Source organism: Telopea speciosissima, chromosome 5 (genome assembly GCF_018873765.1).
Source record: "Telopea speciosissima isolate NSW1024214 ecotype Mountain lineage chromosome 5, Tspe_v1, whole genome shotgun sequence".
Classification (NCBI taxonomy): domain Eukaryota; kingdom Viridiplantae; phylum Streptophyta; class Magnoliopsida; order Proteales; family Proteaceae; genus Telopea; species Telopea speciosissima.
In genome coordinates this window covers 23,217,007-23,244,810 of record NC_057920.1, presented here as the reverse complement: position 1 = coordinate 23,244,810, position 27,804 = coordinate 23,217,007, and the positions used below count along the sequence as shown (strand labels likewise).

At 40.4% G+C, this 27,804-nt stretch overlaps 2 protein-coding genes, 1 non-coding gene and 1 pseudogene across 3 annotated transcripts; all 4 read right to left on the bottom strand.

Moving 5' to 3' along the window:
* Positions 1–778: 778 nt before the first annotated feature.
* Positions 779–27,285, bottom strand: LOC122662278 (F-box protein SKIP23). Its single transcript, XM_043857868.1, has 3 exons — positions 27,279–27,285; positions 19,524–20,720; positions 779–1,409 (listed from the first exon to the last, which is right to left on the bottom strand). Exons 2-3 carry the CDS (start codon positions 20,705–20,707, stop codon positions 932–934), a joined length of 1,662 nt encoding a protein of 553 aa, XP_043713803.1. The 5' UTR covers positions 20,708–20,720; positions 27,279–27,285; the 3' UTR covers positions 779–931.
* Positions 15,949–17,280, bottom strand: LOC122661716 (annotated as a pseudogene).
* Positions 22,470–23,687, bottom strand: LOC122662282 (probable xyloglucan endotransglucosylase/hydrolase protein 23). The gene is made up of 3 exons (XM_043857872.1): positions 23,286–23,687; positions 22,977–23,170; positions 22,470–22,884 (listed from the first exon to the last, which is right to left on the bottom strand). The coding sequence occupies exons 1-3, from the start codon at positions 23,577–23,579 to the stop codon at positions 22,473–22,475; spliced, it is 900 nt and encodes a 299-aa protein (XP_043713807.1). The 5' UTR covers positions 23,580–23,687; the 3' UTR covers positions 22,470–22,472.
* Positions 24,524–24,595, bottom strand: TRNAP-UGG. The gene has a single exon. It is a non-coding gene; the product is annotated as a tRNA-Pro (tRNA).
* Positions 27,286–27,804: the final 519 nt, after the last annotated feature.

The window sequence follows — 27,804 nt, the reverse complement described above, 5'->3', positions numbered from 1 at the left end:
CACTGCATCGTGTTTTCTATTGCTGCTATAACAATGTACTTTCTTTTGGATTCATCGATATAATAGTCTTCAAAAATCAAACGCCATATTATTGATGTAGGCTAATTTTTTTTTTGTTCTTTCTATTCTTTCTTCGTGTTCTAATTCTATTTAGTCTGGTTTTATGTCCCTTAATGAATACCTTGCATTAACATCTAGGGATCATCCTATTATTATTATCCATGAATTTTTTTTATATGAATTGATTTTAACTCTTTTCGTAGTGGTTGGACTTCTATTGTCCACTTTGTTTCTTTGAGTTATGGTATTTCAGGATTTATGTTGGCATCAAAAGCCAGAAGTATCATGCAAAGTTTGTGCCAAGCAAGATCAAAAGGGTATAGGGAAGTAGAAGTGTGGACTGATAATTTGCACTTGTACAAGTGGTTGTTGCTGGAGAATCAGATTGGATTGCATTGGGATTTATTTGACATTCTCCTTAAAATTTCTTTGCAGGTCTATGGTTGTATATTTAACTTGTAAGCCTAAAATATGTAATATCAGTAGCTTGAGAGGTGGCTCAAAAGGTAGCTCAAGTAGCTATGGAGGGTAAGTTATCATGTTGTGTACAGGATGATGTAGTTACTTTCTTAGTTTTGATAGTTTAATTTCAGTTCTCACAAAAATAATTTAAATGCTTTACTTTTCAAAGGCCTGTATTGCTAAAAGATAATAGTCCAGGTATAGAGCTTAATGGTGTTAAGCATGGAACACTTGACTAATGCAAAAAGGCTTGTTAATTATAAAGGTTTAGATTGATTCCACATCTTCACATTGCTAATATAGCTATCTACCTTTTATACCCAGAAACTCATCAAATCTATCTACAACAATAGCAAGTCAGCAACAGTCTAAGTTTGTAAAAGTTAATATAGGGGTTCCTTAAAGAAAATTAAGATAGGGCTGGTCCGCGAGGCTGAAGTTCTGAGGGATCAATTAGACCTTCCAGAACAACAAGCTGGTCCAAAAGAGCGAGTTTCTCGTCCTCCAAGGCCTTCACTTCATCTTCAACCTCTCCCAATTCTCTCCCCAATGTGAAGCTCTCTTCCTCCAGGAGCAAATATTTCCGTCTCAGTGCTCGGTAATCATTCCCAGATCTTGAGGAATCTGGTAAGGAATCTGAGGTTGATCTCTCTGGCTGTTGGAATGATGGAGAACCTTCACTCTTCAGATTTCTCTTCTGGGCCTTCTGTGTGGTCTTGAAAGATGAAGGAAATGTCTCCTGAACCCCTTTGAGGTTCTCTCCTTGCAGCTGCTGGAACACTGGGGCAACATGCATTAAGGTTTTCTTTTTTCGGGACCTTGCATTCAATACTTCCTCGGGTGGCAGCATTCGAGGATCTTGCATCACTAACGATTTAAAAATAATTCTGTGAACAATGAACAAAAATTTTAATCCTGAAGACAACTTCATTTGGTCAACTTCATTAAAAGTACTAAGCATTCAATCAAAACATTATTATGTAACATGGACACAATCATTGGCCAACCCCATTCAATTAGGATAATTCTGAGTTGAGTTGAAGTTGACACAAAATCATGAGGTTGTGATCTAGAAACGATGTGCTGGATGCAAATGACACAGAGCTGGACATATAAAAGCACTATTACAGTAATAACATATGATCAGAAGACACCAAAAGTACCCAATTAACAGATCTAAATAATTTATTCAAGTGATCAAACATTCTGAATCATCTTTTCAACTGAAACAAAGTTTTAGAGTTAAATATCTGGTCCACAAAGACAAAGGTATTACCAGCATGAGGGTTGATTTCACGTAGTCCAAAAATAAATAAATAAAATTTAGCTTTGTCACAATGTCTAGAAACATGGGCAGGAGGAGGGGCAGTATTCTGGTTGTTAGGATAGATCAAACAGCAGGGGTTCAGTCCCTGCCTTCCAGTCAAAACCAGTTGAAGGACAAGTATTGTCTGCCATCCCAAGTATAGATTTTCATGCAATGACTCAACATCTCATCCCTCTGCCTCATTCTTGGTGTCCAACCTAGATAATCCAACCAAACCAAACCAACACAACATCTAGCTGATGAAGATGGATTCTTTGCCATCCCGAGTATAGATTTTCACACAACAACTCACCATCTCATCCTTCTGCTTCATTCTTGGTGTCCAACCTATATAATCCAGCCAAACTAAACCACCAAAGAGAGGGAGAGAGAGAGAGTTAAATCAAACTCCCAATTGGGTGGCTGCCATTTATATGCTTGGATTGGCCCATAACCTGAGCCAATAAGCCCAAGTTGCACACTACCTTACACCAATGGTGGCACTGATGAAAATTTGGAAAACATAATGTGACAGCACTGATGTCTAAGTTTTGTGTTCAACCTCTTGCAGACTTGGTTTTGATGAAAGCCTTTGAACATGGTTAGTTCCAAAAATACCATTCTAAGAGAGAAACTTCCCAGACAATCCAGCAGCCAAAAATAATACTTGCAACTCCTTTTCTTGCACTCTGTTTCTGCTTCCTCCATTAATAATAAAAATGATGCAGGTTCCAGCCTGCATAATGAGTGACATGTTCTACTTCGAAATTTTCCTAAGGGTCTTTTTTGGAAATTAATATATTAAGTTCAGAGTAGCTTAAAGTAAATGGGAAACCTCTACACAAGACCCTCACTAAAGTGGAGGCCAAAATGCTACAAGGAAAAAACTATTCAAAGCCTATATACTATATACCGTGGGAAATCCTATACTATATACCATGGGAAAACAACTGCTGTCCAACAATAGAAGACAACTGCCTCTCAACACTAGTTTACCTAGAGCCAGGTGTAAGGGGAAACTGACTGTGAGCTGTTCAAACATTTTATGGACAGGTCTAAAAAAACATAGAAGCATTGGTTCTTTAAAACAGAAGATAACAGCCACTCTGAAATAAATCTAAGGCAGAACAAGACTTTCATAGAAGCATTGGTTCTTTAAAACAGAAGATAGCAGCCACTCTGAAATAAATCTAAGGCAGAACAAGACATTCATAGGAAGCATAGGAAGTGGAATAGAAGTGATACAAATGTTCAGCCTAGAGAAACCATGAAAAAAAATAGAAAAATCATAAAAAAGATACACACATGTTACCTCCAGATTCAAGAAAGTATCTAAATGAATCAGTAACCATCAAAGGAACAAATTTTCATCCATTGCAACAGCTTAAACTTGATAAAGGGCCATACCATGTATCAAGTCTTTAGGAGATTCTTAAATTCTGGGAAGGACAAGCACATGACAACGATAACTGGCAGGCTAATATACAACAAAGGATAAAAATTTCGGTGCCAACATAGGTTTCGACCGGCTAGAAACCAAAATATGGTCGAAACCTGGTATTCCTTGGCTAGAAGTTGACATGTGATGGGCTGGTCAAAACTGGTCGAAACCATGGATCGAAAACTTGATCGAAGTCTGACGAAACCGTCGAGTTGTCTCGGTTTCGACAGGTTCCGCGACGAAATCATGCTGGAGTTTTAAAAATCCTTAAAATCGATTGGGTTTCGCTGGTTTCAGCCAGGTTTCGATCGAAACATTGGTTGCGGTATGCGATTTAGGGTTTAAAATCCTCAAATTCGTTGAGATTTGGGGTTAAGATCACCCTTCCGCATGCGATTTAATATCCAAGACCCTGATCTAAAACCCTCTTTTATTTTGAGACTGCATTCAAATCTCGGACCTGCAACTAAACCCGGATCAAAGACTTCTGTCAGGCCATGCTTCAGAAATTCATTACCTGGTTCCTGGTGGCAGATTCAGGTGATTGTTGAGCGCGTTTAACAGGTTAGCGGGTATGGAATCCTCCCCTCAAGTTTGAACTTTAATCGATCTTACATGAGGGAGTATTGGTGCTCGAATCTTCTTCTCCCCTGTTGGTTCTACCGTCTCCATCTTTTTTAAAGGTTGAAGACGAAGGAAATATCTTCCCTATTCTACAATTCTTGTTTTGCTTTCAATTTAACTACCCCTTTCTTTCCTAGTAATTACATCTTGCCATTAAAATTTTTTCCCTTCCAAGTTTGCCCTTTTCACTAGATACGTTATAAACCTTTGTTTTTGTTTTGAAGTTCCAACAAATTACGACTCTGCCATTCATTTATGAACTTTCATTTATTTACAAAATTTACCATTCTCTTTTAGACATTGAATTATTTACTATTCTGCCACTAGAACTTGGATTTGAGTGTTTCTTTGCTTGAATGGATCCACAAGCAACCCAATAAGGGTTATTCCAACCTAGGTATGCATTAAAAAACAATACCTGTAGGAGAAATAGCATCATTGGAAACAAACTTGGCTATGGGATTAATACAAGCTCTCTTTCCCTTTCGAATGACAATGGAAAGATTTAACTTAGAGGGAAGATAAGGGGTATTACCAATTGGTCGTATAACATGTCATGGGATACGTATGTTGTGCATTCGAAGGAATGGCTTCGCAATCTTCAGTGGTACGCTGCTCGTTGATTAGACCCACCAAGAAACTCCGCATAGAATTCAAGAGGGACACCTTAATGTGTTATTTGGATTAAATGTATTATTCAAGGTTCAAATACTTTATAATTATGTGAACTAAGTATTTATAATACTACTTTGGTGTCTGTATCAGCGTGTACGTTAGTAAACTTGGGTCAATAACCACAAGTACCATTTTCAGTGATTTTTTGGTGAATGAAATTCATAGATTGTGTTTAAAATGTGAAAAATAGGCAACCAGCAAAAAATCAGATCTAAAAAAACTTGTTTTGTGATCGAAACCTTGGTTTCCCCATCAATGGGAAAAAATGTTAGGTTTCAATCGAGATATGGTCGAAATCGAGACGAACTCAATTTCTGACTGATCAAAACTGTGTCGAAACCCGAGTTTTAGAACCTTGGTCGAAACTACGGAAACTGGGTTGGTTGAAATTGGTTAAAATTGGTCGAAACTTGGTATTTTTTGGTTGAAACTATCGCAGTTTCCCAAATATTGTCGAAACTGCTTAAACCAGTCGAAACTTAGTATTTTTTAAAACTCACTTAAGGTTTCGTCTCCGTTAGCTGCGAAACCGAGTCGTCTTGGTCGAAACCTACAGTTTCTACCAAGATTTAGTTCCATGTATACAACTAAAGTCAAATTTAAGCTGCGAAAACATTGATTAGTATCTCCTAGATTATTGTTTTTAGGGGTAATAAAATGAGTACTTTGGATCTGCTTTCCTGAAGTTAGTCATGCAAATATCCGACTATAGAAGTAAGCAATTTTTTGCAGTGATGTTCCTAGGCAACCAACTGCAAATTGTCAAATTGATTTTAATCTCTTCTAAGTTCTAAGCTTTTGATAAGTATAACTCGTATCAGTGTGCAACCTGCTGAATTCAGTAAATAATACCAGCATTATTCCGAAATGACAAAATATGAAATACAAGCTGAACTAATGAATACTACTCAATAAGTAATTTCGTAGAATCAAACACAAATCTCCTTTTGGATGGACCACCTTCACACATACAATCATATTACAGTACTTTCTTATTTGGAGAAAGTATTCCTTCACCGCGTGGGAAGGGTTCAGCCACCATCCTAGGATGCTAAAACATCCCTCCCTATTGGACAAAGTCGATAATCACAGTACCCTCTCCCACCCATCTGAAAGTCGCGGTCAAGGGATTCCCCTTCACTATGGCTCAAGGAAAACTCGGTCCTTATTTCACACTTAAAAGTCACTTTTGAGATTTTTGGTACATTTTCCATGTTGGTGGGACGATTCTTCGGCACTGGAGTAAACCAGAGGAAATAACTCGATCAAACTATTTCAAAAAACCAATTCAGTTTTATGCCTGGAAGATCATCGATGGAGGCAATTTACTTAGGAGACTCATGGAAAGATATAGAGACGGCAAGAAGGATCTACATATGGTCTTCATAGACCTAGAAAAAGCCTACGACAAAGTTCCTAGAGAATTAATCTGGAATATCCTAGAGAAGAGAAGGGTGTCTTGTAAATATGTAGACATAATTAAAGATATGTATACTGATGTGGTGACTAGCAAAGGTATACAAGAAGAGATCCCATGGTGTATATGGTCTTTGTAGATGATAGTGTTTTGGTGGATGAGACTCAAGCAAGGATTAACGCCATATTGGAACTATGACGATCAACCTTGGAATCAAAAGGCTAGAAGATAAGCAGAACAAAGACCAAACATATGGTATGTAACTTCAGAAACACTGGGACAGAAAGGAACCGGTGAATATTGATGAAAGGGAAATCCCACATAGTGAGTATTTTAGATATTTGGGATCAATCGTTAATAAGGAGGGTGACATAGAGGACGATGTTGCCCAGAGGATTAAAAGTATGGATGAAGTAGAGAAGTGACTCCGGAGTTTTGTGCTATCAACATATCCCTTTAAAGCTTAAAAAAAAATTTTATAGGACTGTCATTAGACCAGTTATGACATATGGTGCGGAATGCTAGGCTTTGAAGAAGTGTCATATAAATAAACTTGGCGTGGCAGAGATGAGGATGTTGAGATGGATGTACGAGAAAACTAGGAAGGATAAAGTAAAAAATGACCATATTAGAGCTGGTTTGGGAGTAGCCCCAATTCATAATAAACTTACAGAGAATCATGTGAGGTGGCATGACCATGTTCAACAGAGGCCATCAGATGCCCCAGTCCGAAGAAGCGACCTGAACTAGATTGAAGAAACCAAAAGAGCTAGAGGCATGCCTAAGATAACCATAGGAGAAGTAGTAAAGAAAGACATGCTTAGCTTGGGGCTTGCTCCTTATATGAATGCAAATAGAGCTGAGTGGAGAACGAAGATCCACGTGGACAACTCCATTTTAGTTGGGCTATGATGTTTGTGACGATGGTGTTAATACACACCTTTCTCGAGGCCTAAGGCTCAATTATGATGCGGTTCGTTGCTAAGTCGTTTTGATGCCCTACAGTTTGTGTCAATGTTGTGTGCTTCTTCTCTTTTCTATATTATTAATTTCTGTTACTTCTGGGATCCATGTAATCGAACCCCATTTAGTTGGAAAAATGCTGAGTTGTTGTTGTTCTTGAAGTTATAAACTCATTAAAGTGACTGTTTAAATATTCCTTCTGTCTACCAAAATATTTTTGTACGTGGTTAGGTATAAAAAATATGCCTAAGCTACACCTTGATGCCTTGATGCATTGTTGGTATCTCCTCCCTCCTCCAATGCCTAAGATCCCCTAGACACCGTGACAACTATGGTTTTTAGCCAAATAAGGATAATCCAATATAAATACAAAAATAATATATAGAACTTTTATACGTTTTAGTGAATCTCGGGCTAGACCAACAACTACCTAGTGCAATTGGTGAGCCGTGGTGCAATTCATGCCCATGCTCACCAGGAGGTCTCGAGTTCAAGTCTCCTGGTTGGTACCTTACCTCCTGCTAACATTTTCACAAATTACTCGGCGATCATGGTTGACAATCCAACTCCAATTCTCCAACTTTTGCCCGACAAGAGGCAAAAGGGAAAAAAGGTATGTAAATTCGGTAAACAAAATTTATTTTGTGTTAAATCATGTTCACTGTGTCCTATTTCTGGAGAAAAGGAAGAAAATAACAGAAAGCACGAAACGTTGACGAGCTACGAAACAGGTTCAAGCCCGAAATTTTTCCATCGATCGATAAAGAAAGAGACTGAACACAAAAACTCAAGAAGAAAAGTGCGGAACTGAAATACAGATCAATCAACCCTGTTCTGATTAGATCTTTGTGTCACGAAATCCCTAATCTGAAAAATAATCAAATTAATGAAACAAACATCTTCTAAGGGAAACAAAAGAAATCCTTACCAGATTTTCCGAATCGATCTTTTCTTCCGACAAAACGAATCCGTAAATTCTTTTTTTTTTTGGGTGAATAAGAAATTCATTACCAAGGAGGAAAAAAGAATTACAGTGCCCTCAAGGGGGAGCAGCGAAACAAAATAAAAAGACCACAAGCCTCAGCTTTGCGGACTGGGGGAAACAAGGGAGACAGAGGAGAGGCCCCAGGAGACAACAATGAATCTGTTCCTTCGGGTGTCAAGGCAAAAAGGAGGAGCTGACGATAACTTCGCCTTTATATCAAAAGAGATTGAATCCCAAATCTGCTAGTAAGATCTAGAGTTGGGGGTACATTTCCTAATATTGCGATCCATCCAAATGTGGTTCGCAGTGGCACAAAAAGCAAGCTTTCCCACTGTATCGCATAAAGAGTGGCCAGCAAAAGTCATGTTGATCCAAATCCATTCTCTGGAGAAAGGCAAAATTCTTCTCGAGGTAGGCCAACATTTGAGCAGGATGCCTTTCCAGATTGCAGCAGCGGTGGGGCACTCAAAGAAGAGGTGGTCAGTGTCTTCCCTATTGTTCCAGCAGAGGCAACAAGAGGGAGTGACAGGGATGTGGCGATGCAGAAGAAAGACTTGAGTTGGGAGATAGTTGGTGAAGATCCTCCAAAGAGTGAAGCAGTGCCTAGGGATGTGGTGCTTGAACCAAAGGAGCTTTCTCCACGAAGCTAAAGGGCCCTTGTGCCAAATGATGTCCCAAGCAGATTTTGAGGAGAAGAGCGGAGGGCTGCTAGCAAGCCAATTTACATAGTCTTGGCTGTTCAAGGGTCTTCTGGAGATGGAGGAGAGGTCATTCCAGATGATGGCAAGGTCCAGAGAGGAAGGGAGGGGGAGCCCAGCCAAACTTATCAAGAATGTCAGCCACCAAAGAGAGCCTGTGGAGACCCGAAGCATAAATGATCCGAGGGGTAATAAGAGGCAAAAGGATCCCCTTCAGATGCCAGTGATCCAGCCAAAGGTAAGAAGAGAGTCCATCTCCAATCTGAGATTTGATGACATGGATGACCAAGTAACGGCAGTCTAGGATTTTGCGCCAAACCCAAGAAGAATCAGTCGACAGGGGAGCCGTCCAAATAGAATCATGCCGAAGAGGTCCTGAGTAAATCCAGTCAACCCAGATGCTCTTTTGCTTTGAAGCAATCTTCCAAATCAACTTGCAGATACAGTTCCTTTCTTTGATTCTTCTGATGCCCAAGCCGCCTTCAGTCTTTGGCAGACACACAGCAGACCAGGGAAGAGGGTGAAGAAATCTGGAGGTATCCTTATCCTTCCAAAGAAAAGAAGTCAAAAGAGATTCCATGGACTTAATAGTAGCTTGAGGCAGCCCATAGATTCCATACCATTAGATATATGAGGATTCCAAAACAGATCTGATGAGAATCAACCTGCCAGCATAGGAGAGCAGCTTGCCTTTCCATAATTGTAGCCTTTTCCTTATGAGATCAAGCATAGGGGTGCAGTGGTGAGGAGAAAGCCTGGCAGGGATCAAAGGAAGCCCCAAATACTTGATCGGGAGGTGACCTTCAGTGAAACCAGAGTTCTGAAGCATAGGAGCCTTATCAAGCTCAGAGACTCCTGTAAAGAAAATGAGAGACTTTGAAAGGTTAATACGCATGCCCGATAGCTCATGAAAGCGCTGCAAGCAAAGGATAGTAGATTCCAGAGAGGCTATGGAAGCCTTGGAGAAGATCATCAGGTCATCTGCGAAGGCTAAGTGAGAAAGCTTAAGAGCTTTACACTTGGGCATAGGCACAATAAGCTACTGATCAGTGCAAATTTGGATGTCCCTGGAGAGATCTTCTAAAGCCAAGGTAAACAAATAAGGGGTAGCGGGCAGCCTTGTCTAATACCCACAGAGGCATCAAAGTAACCTGCTGGACTGCCGTTGATAAGCACAGAAAACTTTGGGGAGGAGATGCAAGCCTGAATACAGTTGACAAAGATACAAGGAAACCCCATCTTGGTCATTACCTAACTTATGAAGTCCCACCTTAACGAGTCAAAAGCTTTGTGGAGGTCAATCTTAAGGAGATTAGCAGGAGAATGATTTTTCCTCTCAAAGCCTCTAACAATGTCGTGACAAATAAGGATATTGTCCGAGATGTGTCTTCCCGGGATGAAGGCTGATTGGTTGTCGCTGATAAGAAGATCCACCACACCTTTAAGCCGCCTAGCAAGGATCTTGGCAATAAATTTGTACAGGAGATTGCATAGAGCAATTGGCCTAAAATCATTCATGGTAGAAGCACCTTCCTTCTTGGGGATGAGGCAAAGAAAGGTGTGGTTGATACCTTTGACCTGATAAGGGTTGAAGAAGAAGCTGACAATGGCTGCAATAAGGTCCACCTTGATAACTTCCCAGGCAGATAAAAAGAATCCCATACTGAAACCATCCGGACCTGGGGCACCCGAAACCTTGAGAGAGTGGATTGCAGCCACAATCTCATCTTCATTAGGAATGGAGCTTAAGGAGTCATGGAGGGCCGAGGGGAGGGATTTGTTGAGCAAGCCATTCGGAATGGGCTGGGAAGCCGACTGAGAGCTGGAGAAGAGATCTTTGAAGTGCTGAACAGCCAACTCTTTGATGGCTTTGACAGTAGAGACAGTAGAACCATCCTGGGCTGAGATTTGCCCTAACACCAACCCAAAAATCTGTTTCTCTCTCTCTCTCTCTTCTCTGGAATGACGATGAAGCGGGGTGGGTTCACCTAAATTCCTCAATATAAACGCGTGATAGAGAACCAATAATGGGGGCCACAACCACGTAACTTTATAGGTCTCACCATCGCTTGTTTCGTAGAGATTAGAGAGGTCTCTGACTCTCTGAGATTTTCTTGCCAAACGAACCCTTTAAACAGGAACCTAAGCTTCCTGCTCGTGCTGGCATGATGATAGTGTAATAAAAACTCCTCTGGAGGATCAAATTTCACAGTATTGCCCCGATTTATCATATCTTTTTCAGATTTTGAATTCTTGATAAATATGGATTTAGACCGAGTCAGACAATTCATGAGAGGAGACTATACCTCACCTTACTCTTCAAAAAGATGCATTTGATAGAAGAAGCTAATTGGAGGGTTTTGGGAATCCTTGGGCCTCAAGAACGTTGACCCAACCCATATGAATAAATAAAGTATGGGCAAAAGTTCTCTGTCCGAGAGTGTGGCCTACGTTAGCACTCCCATGAGTCTATCTCTCTCCTCCTCATGTGAAAAGACATCTTTGCCCCCTTGTTTTAAGGAGGAGAGAGATAGATACATGGGAGTGCTGGCGTAGGCCACACTCCCAGACAGAGAACTGCTTCCCATAAAGTATTAACTACCCTTTCCGTTCCTTCCTCCGATACTAATTAATCGTCCACCTGCCGGGAGGCTGGATCAGATTCTCTCACATGAGTGATTTGCGTTAAGGGTAGAAATGTAAAAGGATCGAATTCGGTAGGATAGTGGCATAGTATCATTTTATATTTGGACAGATTCGGATAATATTCTATCGGTTTTTGGATAGATTCGGATAGTTTTCGAACAGATTCGAATAGTTTTCGGATAATGATTTTTTGAATAACGATCATCCTAAATGAATATGAATGCAAATCAAATATGAATTTTTTACTATCCGCTGACATCTTTACCGTTTTTATGATGAGGTTAGGGTTGAGACTTGAGAGTTCAACAACTACCCTTTCTTCTACTCTTCTTAGTCTTTGATTATGTCACATAGATATGTGATCCCATTTATCACATTCCATAAAACAATATATATAAACCAATAGAAAATATAGAAAAAAAATCACATTATCTTAACTTATAAAATTATAAAAATAAGTTAACATCATACCAAAAAAAAAAAAAAAGTTAACAAAATCCAATAAGGTAACTTAAAAGGATAGACTGACACAGAGATATATTTCAGATATTTTATTACCGTCTGATTGCTAAATGAATCGGATAATAATCGGTTGGATAGGGAGATTATCATATTCGTATCCGATTAGTTTCGAACGGATTCAGATTTTGCTAAACGGATACAAACGCGGGTCGAATACGAATTTTCGAACATCCATTTACATCTCTAGTTAAGGGTGTAAATTGGTCAGTTGGAGGTCTGGTTTTGATTGAGCTGAATTGGTTTCGGGGTGAGAAAGAGTGAATCTGAAACCAAATCTTTGGTTTGGTCGGTTTTTGGTTTTGATCCGGTTTGATTTCGGGTTCAGTTTGTTTCTCTTATCAGTTTGATATTGGGTTCACTCTACTTTAAGTTTGGCTTAACATGTATACACACATAATTATGGGAAAAACATGTCTTTTTATGATTTGCGGATTGGTATCAGTTTGGATTCAGGTTTCAGTTTAACTTTCATGTTCAATGCAATTTTGATGTGATTAAGTTTTCAATCAATTCCACAATACTTCAATTCAAAACCAAACCAATAAGAAATTGATTTAATTTGAATTGGGGCTTTTTCGATCAATTCGATCCAGTTTTGGCATTTCAGGCTATTTATTTTTTTTGGGTCGGGGGAGTAAATATTCACGCTAGGGTTTGACTATGACACCCCTACTTTGAGTAAGGGGAAAAGGACAATACCTGGTCACATGGTCCACATGGCTTCTACACACCATGAAAGTATCGCTCTACCCCATGAAAAGGGAAAAATCTCTCCTAAGACGATGCTTGCGCACGCAAACAGGCTTTAAAGGCCCAGGCAGTGATCTCTTTCTATTTGAGTAATGATAAATTTAAAGCATGGACTCTTAGTGATGGGCTTCCGATCAGGCTTTAAAGGCCCAGGCAGTGATCTCTTTCTCTTTGAGTTAATAAATTTAAAGCATGGACTCTAGTGATGGGCTTCTGATTTTTCTTAGAGAGAGAGAGAGAGAGTTTATCACAATAAAATTGTTCAATTTATAGGCAAAATAAAATTGTTCAATTTATAGACAAACGAAGAGTTTATCCCAATAAAATTGTCCAATTTATAGGCAAACGAAGGCTCCGTTGGGAGAAGGATTAAAATCCTCTCCAATTCCTGGCAAGTGCAGTACAATGCAATTAGGTGGTGGGATGTTGCCACTTGTCAAGCATGAAATCCAACAGTCCAAGCTCAATTCAGTCAGTTGTTTTTTCTTTTTTCTTGAGCTCAGACCATTGGAATTTGGATATCACACTTGCTAGGTGGCATCATTCCATCCCCAAACTGCACCTTACTGCATTTTAGGAAATTGGAGAGGATTTTTTTTCCTTGAGAGAATGAGTTTATCACAATAAAGTTGTCAAACTTATAGGCAAATGGAGGCTCCATTTTATGGGAGAATGTTCTTTGTGTCACAGCGCAAGTTGCGCCCAGGCACATGGGCACCCTGTGTAGGGAAGGCAGGGTGGTCATTGCGCTCACTCCCATGTGCCTGGGCGCAGCGCTACGGCACAGAGAACAGCGCCCCTTAATTATAAGAGGAATTAAAAGGAAGGGAACTGAAATTATTAAACCCAAAATATAAACTTTGATAATCATTATCCAATATTATTGTGTAAACTACTAAGCTACTTAAATTTCTTAACCATATTTTATAATGATGCTTTTTAAATGTAATTTTTATTTTACTTTTCAAAGCCAAGGGATTTAGATGCAAAATAAGGTGAATTTTTATCTGATTTATCATTAGAGTTAATAATATAATCATCTGAGATTAATTAACAATTATAAAAGTTCTGTTGTAGATTTGAAAATTTCACTTCTCTTCTCCTTAATTTCCCTTGCAATCAAACGGAGCCTACATACTAGTGGGCACTATTTTAGGTATATTTCAAGTACTCATTTTTGTCTTAAATCCAATAGGACAAAATTGGGTAAGTAATTTGATAAATGAAGCCCATTTCTGGGTAATCTGATAATTTGCCCTTAATCTAATAGGAATTGGCTGGCAATGCATACCAGTTTTTGGCTTCTGTGGTTGCATCTTGGTTCACACTCCAGTTTTTGTTAGAGCTTTAGCAATATTGTCTGCACTTGCACTCTCAAAACACAAAACCTACCAACCAAATTTGAAAGCTTCGCTGCCTCACCCAAAAAACTGATCATTATCGTCTCCGGTTCCCCTGCCCGGACCACTCCCAGTACAGTAGTCCGATTCCTCTCATAGGAGGCTGGAGATGACGATCTAACCCTCTGCCCGAACACACTGCCCAAGAAAGGTTAAAACGTCATTTTCGCCTCCCTATGAGAGGAACTAGACCACTGTACCGGGCAGGAAAAAAATTCCCCAAAAAACTGATGCTTCACAATATCCCAACATGACATGCCTCCAAAAGCCCCAAACAACAACCCCCCACCACCCCCCCCCCCCAAAAAAAAAAAAAAAACAAAAAAAACAAAAAAGACTCAAAAGAGAAGCATGTGAAGCAGTCTATTGATCTACATGTCTCTCTAATTTATCAAAGAGGGCTGCTTTTATTGCTTACTTTTTTAGAATTTTCATCCTATTACAAATATGGAACCACATTTCCTCAGAAAAGGTAAGGAACTAAGAATAGTACTCTGTTACCATTTTGAGGTAGTGAATTTGATATATTTCCTAACAAAGAAAGAAAGGACATGGATGGCCAGTCCAGTTACTGAAATGACATACTTCAAAATATATATGGACCTTTATCGCCCCCAGTACTACTGGGGGTGCTGTGCGCATCGTACGGCACAGCACCACTCATGTGTGCACAGTGGGACCCACTGTGCATACATGGGCGGTGCTGCGCCCGTGCACCGTGCATACATGGGCGGTGTTGCACCGCAAGATGCGCACAGCACCCCCAGTAGTACTGGGGGCGATAATTTTCCAATATATATGCACTTTTTATAGCAAAAACTTCTTCCTGCAGTTGAATGGCAAACAAATGAAAATTACCCGAACAAGTCTTTCTCTTTTGCATGGTAAACACTTCACATGCCAGAAGGATTAGGCTGACCAAATTTATGAACCTTTGAGAAATACATATTGGCAGTACTTTTAAGGTTTAATAATGATAGTTTACCTATAGAAATTATAAATAAGCTTGTCTGGGTGCTACTAGTAGGTGTAATTTCCACAAATCTAATTGGACTTGCAGTTCTACTTGTTCAATGGAAACAAAAGATTTCATTTTACCAAGTACAAAATAAAAAGGACAACATTGTGTACTTAAGCATGTTAATTTCTTTGAGTAATAAAAATGAAAAACATATATAAAATTGAAAAAGAGAAGGCCAATCACTCCACAACCTTCTTCAGCTTCTTGGTGTTTTCTTTGACACTATGAATACTTAGGATCACCTGAAATAATGCCCATGTCTTGTTCAGGGACACATTCATATTGTAATGGATTAAGGTGTTGATGACATGCACGGATAGAAATTTAGAATGCTTTACCAATGTTAATGTGGTTTAAAGCAAGGGTCTAACTAGAAAGTGAGAAAGTAATTCGATGGAAGCAGCAATAGCACGACTAGTCACATGAAAGTTTTATTGGCAACCAAAAGGAACATGCTTCAGAGATGCTATACAAGCTGAACAGTTATACGTTGATGCCCCTTATATGCTAGTATGGCCACAAAAGCACCAGTCATAGTTTGCAATGAGGTTATTTGATCCCCTTACCAGACAGACTAAATACAGAGCGACCCCCTGTGTTTCTAAATTATACAGCTGCACCCCCTGAGTAGACGGGGTTAAATAACACAATATAAAATTCCAACATTTCCCTTGTCTAATATCCTGTTAAAAATACTCAGTGAGAAATGCCAACTTTGCCCCTTCTGAGATTATAAACCAAACTCTATTCAATTCAAACCCTCCTTATAGTTGTCTTCTTCCCCAAAAACTGAAGTTGCAGAAATCGCTGGACCTGCAACTCCACCGTATTCCCTTCTCCACCTACCATTATCTATGTCTTCTCTCCATCATCTCAACTCCTCATTTCTTCTCCCTCTATTTTCTCTCCCCAATCAATATTCTTGTCTACTTTTTTCATTTTTCTTTTTTTCTTTTTTTATTTTTATATATATATATATATCCTGAATCAAATGCAGGTATAATACACTCCAGTTTGCAAGCGGAGCAAAACTCCCACAACCATGAGTTCAGAATAAGCTAAAATATCATAGAATAAAAGAGGTAATGACCATAATACCTCAGGTAAGTCCTTCAATCAAGCCAAACTTCAAAAGAAACTTCTTTTGATTACCTTCCAACATTTCACACAAACTGCAATCTATGTTCCTCTGTTCCTAAAGCCTCTGCCTGAACTCCAGTCTCTTTTTCAGACCATATCAGAAGAAATCTGGATAATCTACCAGTTTGTCAATTCATCTTCCCATCACTTCTGCCAAGAACCTAATTCTCGGCTCTAAAGAATTCTTAATACTCTTAATTAAAATAGGGGGATAACCAGTAACCAAAACTGCTACTTGTCCATCTCCAAACCCACATCTCTTCAGAAAAGTGAGATTGGGTTTCAAAATATTCTCAACATCCCTACTCAAAACTTCAGGGAAGCTCATTACCACTCTTTGGAGGTCAATCTCTGTAAGACCTATTGACTTTACAAACAATGATGTAGGACAGAGCCTCTTCTCAACACTGTAACCCATAATAAATGGGTTCTTCCCTAGAACCTTGCCAATCATTCCTTCCTTGCACAGCTCGATTCAATGCTATAGCTGATGAGCCTTGGGTTGAGCAGCAGCAACTTACCCACTTGCTTTTCAGGAACTCCCAACGCCTGAAAGAAGGCTAATAGAGGACAAAGCTTCTCTTCCAAACTATGAGAGAGTACGTGAGGAAATTTTGTTATGGCAGAAATCACCTCACTCTGTTTTGTCCCCAGGGTTGTAAGGCACTGAACCATTGGCACAAGCTTTTCATTCAAGTCAAGGGTGAGGATCTTGGGGCACTTTAACACAACAGAAGGAAGTTTCCACTCTTGAATCCCAATGCTTTTCAAGTAAACCCAGTTTTCAGAGGCTCTATCTCTCTCCATGCCCTCTAAGCGATTGCATCTTTTGAACATTTCATGGATGTCTACTTACTCCCCAAGAAGAAAGATGTTATCTTCTTCTCCTTATCCTAAATCCTCAGTCCCATCTCTCTTTCCCAACCTGCAGCACTGGTGGTCTACTCCCTAATTGAGCTGCCACCGCAGATGAAGCAACGACACTTCTTTCCTCCTCTTAGGAGATCCATTATCTAAACCTAATATCGACGATGACGAAGACGAAGGATCCGAAGAAACACTCTTTGAGGTTACCAAAACCTGATCGGAATCAACTGAGCTAAGCAGAAGCAGAAAATTTAACAGAGCTCGTGAGCCACGAATCCTGTAAGCAGCTCGATCATAAGCCATCACAGCATCTTCAGCCGTCTCAAACGTCCCAAGCCAAATTCTTGATCCATTCTTCGCCGGATCTCTGATCTCCACCGCAAATTTCCCCCACAGACGTTGTCTTACACCTCTATAATGCTTCCCCTTCAATGGAGCCGCAGCTGGAGCCGTCGTCACTCAAGTTGAATCCTCCGGTGATGCAGAAGTCACAGTCATCGTCGTCTCTTTTGGGTCTGGTTTAACGTCAACCGCCGTTAAATCACTGATCGAGTTACTGATGCTGCTGCTGCTACTATTTGATGACTTTTCAGAGAGTGACGGAATCCATCCAACACAAACGGCTTCATGGTGGACTCCGTAGACCACCATATCTTCCGAATCATCGATCTTTAATGGCAGATCTCCCCAGTTATCTTTTAAGCAAGGGAAGAGACTGCCAAAACTTGAACTCCAGCAATACACTGGAGTATCACCGGAGTTCCTCGCTGGTTGATTCTTCAAGCAACTCGCCGATGACTCCGATTTGTCTAGTATATGCCTTCAAATCGATTCAAGAAGAGTGAAATCAGATCCTTCATAATTAAGCCCTAACAGGGGAAGGGGGTGGGAAGTTAGGGATGCCCTATGGGCAAAATGGTAAGCTCACACCCCATTAGGGGTATATTAGTCATTTTAAGGCATCAATTACCAACACCGTAACACTTAACGGGAATGCTATAACGGAGTGGGGCTGACTGTAACAACTAACCTAAACTCAGGGGCTGCAGCTGTATAATTTAGATATACAGGGGGTCGCTCTGTATTTAGTACAAACCTCAGGGGGTGGCAGTGTAATCTTCCCTATTTTCTACGTGAATCTGCAGAAAGAGTCAAATGTTAATTTTCATCTCTACAACCTTTATTTTTTAAAAAGAGAGAAATTTTAGTTTCTATTACAGCATTCATCCATTCTATCTGCCAGCCTCAAAAAACATGATACTGATATTATTTCTAGTAGCTAAACATATATCATTGACTTTTATAACTTACCCAGATAGTGAACTCAAACTAGCTAGCTTTATTCCATCCTTAGTTCTTCCCTCTTTTGTTTTCCCCATAATCTCAGCATCATGCTGTAAGTCGCAAGCATTGGCCCCATACTATTCTATGACATCATTCTCTGGACCACCTATGGTAGCCTCAGCTACTTAAACCAGTTCCAAATTGAATACTTTTAATATAATGGTTCTCTCCAAAATTCTCTTCATTCCATTTCTTCAAGCCATCAACATAATCTTAGTTTCAAGTGAATGTCCAAAGTATTTTAGATTCCCTGTTCAAGGACTGGCAATAACTTACAAATAATTGACTTCTAAATGCATGTAATTTCAGGCAGTAACATACTCAAACTCCTGACCTGAAGAAGCCTTAATCATGAAGCATTTTACAATTAAGGTAAAGAAGAACGAATAATTATAATAGAGTCCTCAAACTTGAGTTGGGATCTTGCTAATCTCATAATATATGTAATTGAAGAGTACATCTCCTGAATCATATCCACCAACAATCAATCAAGAACTCATTTTGTTGGCTCACCAATTATTTACACTAATCAACTTTCCCAACTATTAAAGTAGAATTAAATCTCCTCTCCTTGAAGTAGGGGCAGCAAATCCCATTAATACGCATTTACAATCCATTGGGCTTTAGTACACCATCATCAAGACATGACAATCACCAGATGAATCTTGAGAACTTGTCACAACTAAATTGCCAGGAACTCCCCAATAAAATTGGCAGTAGGTAATGCTTATTGCACCTTGCTTACAACTCAGCCTTATAAGTTTCTCCAGAAATGCTCCAAGCAATCATTGTTGAGAAGTAACATGATAATTGGCCTAATTTACTTCATATCTACTTGTAGAGAAAAAGATTGCCTTGGAGTTCAAAAACAGAGTTTCCTTTTCTTCGAGCCGTAGCACGGCATCATATGATCCTCAAACGCCGACATTAATGCCTTTATTTTTGTTGCAATGTATCTTCTTACAAGAGAAATCTTGTTTCGATGTACTCATTTTGTTAAAGTATATTTGATGCAATAAGTCCCACTACAAATCTCTGTGAATACTCACCAGCATAATACCAGTTTCATATGGGAATATATGTTGACACCTACATAGTTGTTTATCAAACTAATTACAAAATAGAGGAAGATAATTAAGCATATATCTACATAAGAGTAACATAAATAAGTAGATTCACTTACTTCCAAAACCACAATCTACAATGGATTGGGTGAAACCCAGAGTGGTGGAGGCCAAATTAATAGAGAATGGTGCGAGTAACAAGGTAACAACTCCACACTACCATCCTCTAAGTTGAAGATCCCTAAATCATGATTCCCACATACACCTTCATAGTTGGCCTCAGCATAGTCGTCTGTGAAGTAGATGCAATTCCCTCTGCATCCCGAAAAATCGGAAGCAAGCACAGACAATGAAGAGTTTTTACCTAAAAACAAAGCATAATCAACCAAATTCTCCACCTTAGTCCACATTGATCCGCTCGAATCAAACTTTGAAACCTCGAATCGCATTGTTTTATAGACCAAATCAGGATCAAAGCAAGGATTGAGATCCAGAAATCTCGTCACCAGAAACAGCTCCCCTGATAACTCTACCAAATAAAGTATTTCACCGAACAATGACGGGGTGGTTTCGATCACCGTCACCACTGGAGAATTATCTCCGAAATCGCAAATTGTAATGTTTCCGAATTTATCAACCGCATGGAACGACCCTTTATAACATATAACGTCTTCGCTGTAAGATCCCGCTTCTGTGATCAAAGACCATTCTTCGTCTCCTCTTCTGCAGAATGCCAACTCACCTGTTTCGTTAAGGATGGCCAAGATAACATAGTCAGCTTCGGAAGAGTTACCAAGGTTTGAAGATACGATGACTTTCTTCATAAACATGTCGCGCATTTCTCTGATGTTACGGGTGTAGGGAAGCTTCGATGAGGTCTCGAGCAGGTACTCTCTGCCTACTTGGGAAATGTTGAAATCCAATACGTTTGGGAAAGTTGAGAGCGGTGGGAGGTAGATTTTTACTCGCGTAAGGGGATTCAAGAGAGTAATCACAGGAGTCTCTCCAACGACGACTAGCCAGCCCTGTGAAGATCCACAAAATCGCTTGTAATGAGAAGCCTCAGGAAGCTCAAGCCAATGAATCTTGTCTTCTGAGAGACTGAAGAAGCCACGAAAGGTTTCGCTTCCCCTCTTGTTGTGGAGCATTAGCCATGGAAGTTGGGAAGGAAGGTGGGGAGGCCTCTTTGGCACACCTGAGCGCCAATTCACGCAAACGGCACGAAAACGGAGATAATCGATGTAGATGTTTAATTTTTGCGCGATCATCCCTAACAGATCTAGTTGAAGCTGACACCAATCAGCCGCCGCCGCCTCCGCCATGATTCCTTCCTTCCTTCCTTCCTTGCTTCTAGTTCCTCCAATTCAAGGGTTTCCCGTTTCCGATTTGTTTTCGTGAGCTTCAGAAAAAATGTTTCAGACACGGCGGCGATAATCAGTTCTTCCTATTTGTGGTATATGTTGACTGTTGAGGACTCCAGAAAGCACGACTGCATCATGAAACTCGTGTGAACGAGACCTTAGCCGTCAGATGATCGACCTCAGCGAATCATTCTATAGATATTCGACACATTGCCGCTGTGATTAATTGGATTCGTGTAAAAGAGTACACCACGTGCGCCGCTAAACACAACGGCAGAATCCCACTTCTAAAGGAAACAAGAAAGAATATACTAACAAAAGTTCGATGTGTGGAAGGTTCTCCAGGATGGGGCTTTTCTGTAGCGCGATAGGGTGTGTAGTGCACATCCAACGGCCTATAGTATTCAAGCACGCAGTCCAACACCCCACCTGTGTGTTGGACTGCATGTCTGAGCATTGTGGACCATCGGATGTGCACTACACCCCTTATCGTGCTACAGAGATCCAAATCTGGTTCCCCGACCATCCGTCTCGGATTTGGCTCCTCTATAGCATGGCAGGTCTTGTAGCGCACATCCAATGAGTTGTAGTGTTCGAGCACGTAGTCCAACACACAGGTTGTGTTGGGTTGCATGCCCAACATTGCAGACCATTGGATGTGCGCTACACGCCTTGTCGCGCTATAGAGGAGTCCCATGCATCTGCCCCATCCCTTGAAAAATTATCTTCTCCAGTTCCCTGCCCAACCTAGTTCCAATGTGTTGGGCTACATGCTCGGGTGCTATAGATCGTCAAATGTGTGCAACATGCTTTGTCGTGCTATAGAGGAGTCCCACGCATCAGCTCCCCTTGGACTACGTGCCTAAGCATTGCGGGCCGTAAGATGTGCGCTACATACCCTGTCGCACTATAGAGAAGTCCCATGCATCAACCCCCCTTGGGCTATGCGCCCGAACACTACGGGGCGTTAGATGTGCGCTACACACTCTGTCGCACTATCGAGGAGTCCCACGCATCCGCCCCCCCTCCATCGAAAAATTATCTCCTCCAATTCCTTGCCCGACCCAATTCCCAATGCCTTGGGTTGAGCATTCTTAGTTGAAAATTTTATAATATGTAATAATGAATTAATTTAATATTAAATATTTACTACCTAGTACGATTGTCTGGTTCCTCTCATAGGGAGCGGAAATGACGACTTACCTCAGTCGGACAATGTGTTTTGGGGGAGCGGGGGGGTTAGGTAGTCATTTCCACCTATGAGAGGATCCGGACAACAATACCAAACAGGAACCTGAGAGGATAATGATCCGGTTCAATGGTCATATTAAGCTTTTGAAGATTTACTTTTTAGTATTTTCCGAGGACTGCAGGCTTGGCAGCTCAATGGTTGCTCTGCTGCTTTGTTTGAATGATGGAATCCCTATTGTACAAGTTGGTTTTTCCCTTCTTTTTTAAGTTCATTTCTTTTCGCAGAATCATGGTATGCAAAGAATTTTTTTGAGGAGGAAGAAAGCAGTTCATTTTATAGATTGTATTACACATGATGAGAGTTGTTCGAATGACTACTAACAAGAATAACAAATAAAAGAATTTGGATAAGCATGGACTTTACAGAGGGAGAAAAAAAAAATGAATTAATGAATGAATAACAGGATCGACTACTTTTGGCCCTTAATGTAGATCGTGGAGTCTTTGCTACGTGTATTGTATATCCCATCTGAGATTAACTGGTGGCGGTACATTCGGGAGGAAGGCCCTGAGAAAAGCGTTTCGTGTCGGTGCAGTAGTTGTAGATCATGTAGTTCTTCTGGACCCATTTCAATCTCTGTTGGTTCGTCGAATCCAGCTCTTGCGAGAACCAGCTGTTGTTGTTGTTGCCAGATGCAGAGGAGGGAGAATTCGAGTTGCAAGAAGACGACCCAGAAGACCAAACACAGGCATTGGCATTGAAGTTGCGATAGGAAGCGGTGAAGGGAGCTTGGGTCCAGTCGGTTTTGATGAGGCCACCCCTAGTAGCCCAATCATCTGCATTCCAGAGACTCGAATAGATCCTCATGGGTTGGTTCTGTGGGAAGGGAACACCCCTTGATTCTAAATTCTTGAACTCTCTTATGGGAGTTCCATCCACAGAGAATCTGAAAGTAAGAAAACAAATTAATATGCCAATCAGATCAGAAAAATTGGAGCTGGAATTTTGGATGGAATGGTGAATTTGAGTAATGCTTACATGATTCTTTGGGGATTCCAGAGGATGGAGTAGGTGTGGAAGTCGGCAGTTGGGTCGAACCAAAGATAGAACTGCTGCTCTCTGTTACCTTTGCCTTGACTGAATACGTTAGTGTGAAGAATGTAAGGATCTCCACTAAGGTTCCCCAAGAATTCGAAGTCGATTTCATCCCAAGATGCCCCCTTTGAAGATAACTGCAACATAATTTCACTTTTGAGTTAGAGATATTGAGGATGATAAAAGGAAGATGGAAACTTTTATGTGAGAACAGCTAAAGGTAAAGGGAGGAGTAAGTAAATGGAAGCTTACATAATAGGCGGTGACAGTGCCAGCGGAGTTGCCAGGAACGAGCTTGAGTTGCATATCAATCTTCCCAAATAGATATTCGTTATTGGATTGGAAACCAGAGCCGGAAGCCTTGTCAAGGGAGAGAGTGAGAAGGTCTCCATTGTTGAGCATCTTGGCACGACCATCGCCCCAAGTAATGGCGAAATCTTGGTAGAAATTACTTGCAGAAACAGCTATTAAAGAAATACCCAATAGGACAGACACCAACAGTAGTGAAACATTGAAGGAAGATGAAGAAGAAGAAGTAGAAGCCATAACGAGAGATACAAAGAGTGGATGCTGAACTGAGGAGGAAAGTTGTTTGATATAAGTCTGCAATGAGACTGAGTTGTTGTGGTTGCAGTATAAGTCTATACATATATATATATATATATATATATACACGAGGGGAAAACACAAACAGAGGAGAGAGGTTAAGGGGAAGTGGTGAAGCGAAGAAAGGCACTGGAAAATTCATGGGCTCGGAAGTTGAGAGAGCATCGAGTGAGGTTTGAACTGTTCATAGTTGGATGCGAGCAAGTAACAGCCTGTAAAGTAAAGGAGAAGTTCTCACAGTCACACCTTTCCTATTTAATATCACGCGGGTGGAGTGGGGCCTCCAACTCCAGTGGGAGTTGCCGAGTTGGAGACGAAATCAAGAAGCTGCTTCCCAGTGGCCGCGTACAGCCCCCTCTCCAGGATCGTCTCGAGGGAGCCCAGTGCCCAGGGTGCTGCTAGGGGGCATCCAACGGTGGAGCTGTGCCACACATATCTTGGTGCATGCCTAGGGATGTGTGCAGCACAGCCCAACGGCTGGCAGCACTCTGGGCGTCGGGCTCCCTAGAGATAAGCTAAATTCCTCATGAGACCATGTCACCCTCTTGCTGCTCGTGCTGGCATGGCTTATTTGAAGTATGGTTTATAATCTTGGATTGGATCGAATCGTTATCGATCTTGGTCGATCTTGACTCAATATCGAACCAATGATACAGTCAAGGCTAAAAAGGTAATAAAATTATTTTTTTTTAATTAAAAACCATGATCAAATCCCAGTCAAAAAAATAGAAATCTCAAATAATATTATAACATTCTAAAAAATTCTTTAAAAAATAAAAATGAGAAAATATAAATAATTTAATTTTTGTATCAATATTGCACAAAATACAATAGAAAAACCATAAAATCATCTTTTTTTTCGATTTTTTACAACTTTCAATCCAGGGGCATTCCGAGAATCGAACTCGGGACCTCTCGCACCCAAAGCGAGAATCATACCACTAGACCAAATGCCCGGATGGGTCATGACATTCCATAGTCTATGGTATTGTTTGAAAATGTTTCTCAAATTAGATGATAACCAAGCAATGTAACACAGTAATTAAATCTAAAACTAAGTTTTTCTTCACCCACCGTGAAGGGTAATCCCTTGACTGTGAGTCATTGTGATAGTGGGATAGGCATCATTATAAAAGGAATGTATTTATGATTATGTGTGTTCCATTCACTAATGGTGGAGTAAAACTTTCTCTCTAAATCTAACCTTCCAAATGAAGCATTTATACAGAGGAAGATGATAGATTCGGGCAGTTTCAATATGCAACTACGACCTTCCAATCAATATGGTTTTCTTTTGGATGTTGAGAAGATTAGGAAAACAACAAGAAAAAAAAAAAAAAACGGTTAGACACGAATGACATCTGTGCTCCCAAAGATCTCAAGTGGTTTTATAGTACAAACTCGGAAGAACTACTCTTCGTAGTCGTACTTATCTTGAATAAGAGTCAAAGAAAAAGATTAAAAAATGATAGACATTGGTTTGATAGAGGAAACATTTGGTTGGGTTCAAAAACTTACCCTTTCAATAATTTTATTTCATTAAATACTCAACTAACATTGTAATTAGGATGTAAACGGATCGGATTCGGCTCTGATAGTGCTATATCCGCATCTGCATTCGATTAGCTTTCGGATGGATTCGGATAGTGCTAAACTGATACGGACATGGATACGAAGCAGATATTTTATCCATTTACATATAAATAAAGATTTTCGAATAGCTATAGTCTATCCATATCAGCATCTGTTAGTTTTCGGACGGATTTGGATAGTGCTAAACGGATACATACACGGATACGAAAACAGATTTCGGCTATTCATTTACATCCCTAATCCAATACCAGAGTTAAAAAATAAAGGAGGTGGTAGCAGTGCTACGGGTATTTTTGTTAAACGCAACACTAAGCGCAACAGATTAATCTGAGCCGTTTATTTTTTTACCTTTTGATCGTAGCCATTGAATAAAAAAAGCTGGGAACCTGCTAACCGTGACAACAGGTTTCTTTTTCCTATTCTTCTTCGTTGCAGGGGAGTGCCTCAGACGACACAGAACCCTACTTGGTTTAGGGGAGTGCTTCAGGTGATCGTTTACTTTTGGCCGCTTCTCCTCTCTATAGCCATTTGTCTTGCCGCTGTTGTTGCCGTCTTTGGTTTGGTATCCCTGATTGAACCTGAAGCTTCCGTGGAGAAAGCCGTCGTTGTCTTTGGTTTGGTATCTCCTTGAACCTGAAGCTTTCGTGGAGACAGCCAACACAGGTGGAAGAGGAAACGCTGAACAATTAAAACCCTATCTTTTTCTTCATTCTCTCATTCTCTGTAACTCTAATTTCTTTCTTTTTTTTGCTGGTTTTCTAAGCAACTGGAAGAACATGGAAATATACATTTCAAGAAGATTAAAAAAATAAAAGAGAAATTTTCACGGACACCCCCTAAAAGTATCCAATATCTCAGAAATTTACCATACTTGGTCAAAATGTCACAGACACCCCAAACGTTAAGCACAGTTAGTACCCAAAGGTGAAATATCCATTTTACCCCTTGGTTATTTAAATAAAAGGACAAAACTGTCATTTCATCTTCTTCCCTAAATATCTATTTTACCCCTTCGTTATTTAAATAAAATGACAAAACCATCATTTCAACTTCAACCCCAAAACCCCATTTCCTCTTCTTCCGCCAGCACCACCATCATTGCCACCACTGTCACCGCCGATCCTCTTCCACCGCCAGCATCACCACCACCGCCGAAACCCATTTCCATCTTCTAACCCAGCTCTCCTCCATCCCTTCTATTTTGTTTCACGGGCTCCTCTTGTACTTCCTTCGCTTCTTCAGTATCCTTAGGTTGGAGCTTGGCGGTGAGTTCACCGTCATTAATGGCGACATCGGTAGCAATGACGGTGCAAGATCTGGGCTTTCTAGATCGAGCTCTCTTGCAAAAAGGGGTTTGGTTACAGTTCCTGAACTCATCTTTCTTCCATGAGAAGACCGAGCTCTGTTGCATTAGTAGCAGCAGAAGCAGCAAAGTCGCAGCCCTCGTTATCGACGCCATGGCCGAGATTAAAATTTCCAGAGGTTGTTAGAACCATTAACCAGCCATTCTTCTCTTTAACCAGATAACCAGTATCAAATAATCCCAGTAAAATATCTGTTTCTATATTTTCTCCAACATAGCTTCTAGAACCGAAAGTATCTTCTCTGTTCCTCTGTCTCCTTCTCCGAAAGCTTATTGTAGGAGAGATCCAGAGCCTGAAAACTGAGCCATAAACCACCGGAATCCCTTGGTCCGATAGAAAAAGTGAGGGAATTGTGCGAAAGATTCAGAGATTTCAAACCCGAACACGAAGACAAGCTTGAAATATCTGAAGCGGAACCAGACAAATTGTTCCCCGACAGATCGAGCCCGCTCAACAGTTCACTACACTGAGATGCCGAAGCCGAAGTGAGGTTTCCGCTAATACTCGCATTCTTCAGCGTCAAACTCTCCAATCGTTCCACACCCATTAGAAACGAAGAAATACCCCGAAAGTCGAAATTCAGAGGGAGAGAACTCTGATCCAGAGCCAAAACTCTTGAGTTCTTACAAGCTACTCCAGTGAAATAACATCGATTCTGATTCGGTTGCCAGTTCTGTAACACTCCAAGTTCAAAATCGTACCTTTAAAAGAAAGCAACGTACAGTTGAGCATCTCTCGTAACTCCGTCAAGCCACGCCGGAGACACTTTCCCGGCGAGAAGAACAACAAAGAAGAATGTTAGGTAGTATAAGAGCTTCTGCAACTCCATCGATTGGAAGATGACGAAACTATAATACATAGTCAGAAACATATTTACTTGAATAATCTTTGGGTTTGAGTTCCACCATTAGAGTTTTAAGCAGAGAGAGAAGTTTAGAACTAAACTTTGATTTCGAAGAAATTAGCTTATTAATGGGGAAAAGGAATCTTCATGGGTTACATTCAGAACTCAGCTTTTGCAGCAGGAAAGAAATTTCGATTGCAGGTGGAGAAGTTCCCTGTTCATGTTTCTTACCCCTTCAGCCCAGTGAAAACGTTGAAGAGAGAGAGAGAATGGTGTTTTGTATTTGGGGTTTTACCCTAAAGGATATTATGGGAAGTTCACCCTGTTGGAAGGGTAGTTTCGCCATTATAAAAAAGTTAACAGG

Bases quoted from the DNA above. Each gene is read 5' to 3' on its own strand.
- LOC122662278 (XM_043857868.1), bottom strand. From the start codon at position 20,707: ATGGCGGAGGCGGCGGCGGCTGATTGGTGTCAGCTTCAACTAGATCTG. The intron at 1,410-19,523 runs GTAGATTGTGGT...CATTGTTCACAG, and splicing joins TGGGTTTCACCCAATCCATT to AATTATTTTTAAATCGTTAG.
- LOC122662282 (XM_043857872.1), bottom strand. From the start codon at position 23,579: ATGGCTTCTACTTCTTCTTCTTCATCTTCCTTCAATGTTTCACTACTG. The intron at 23,171-23,285 runs GTAAGCTTCCAT...ATTATGTTGCAG, and splicing joins GCACTGTCACCGCCTATTAT to TTATCTTCAAAGGGGGCATC. The intron at 22,885-22,976 runs GTAAGCATTACT...TCTTACTTTCAG, and splicing joins TGGAATCCCCAAAGAATCAT to ATTCTCTGTGGATGGAACTC.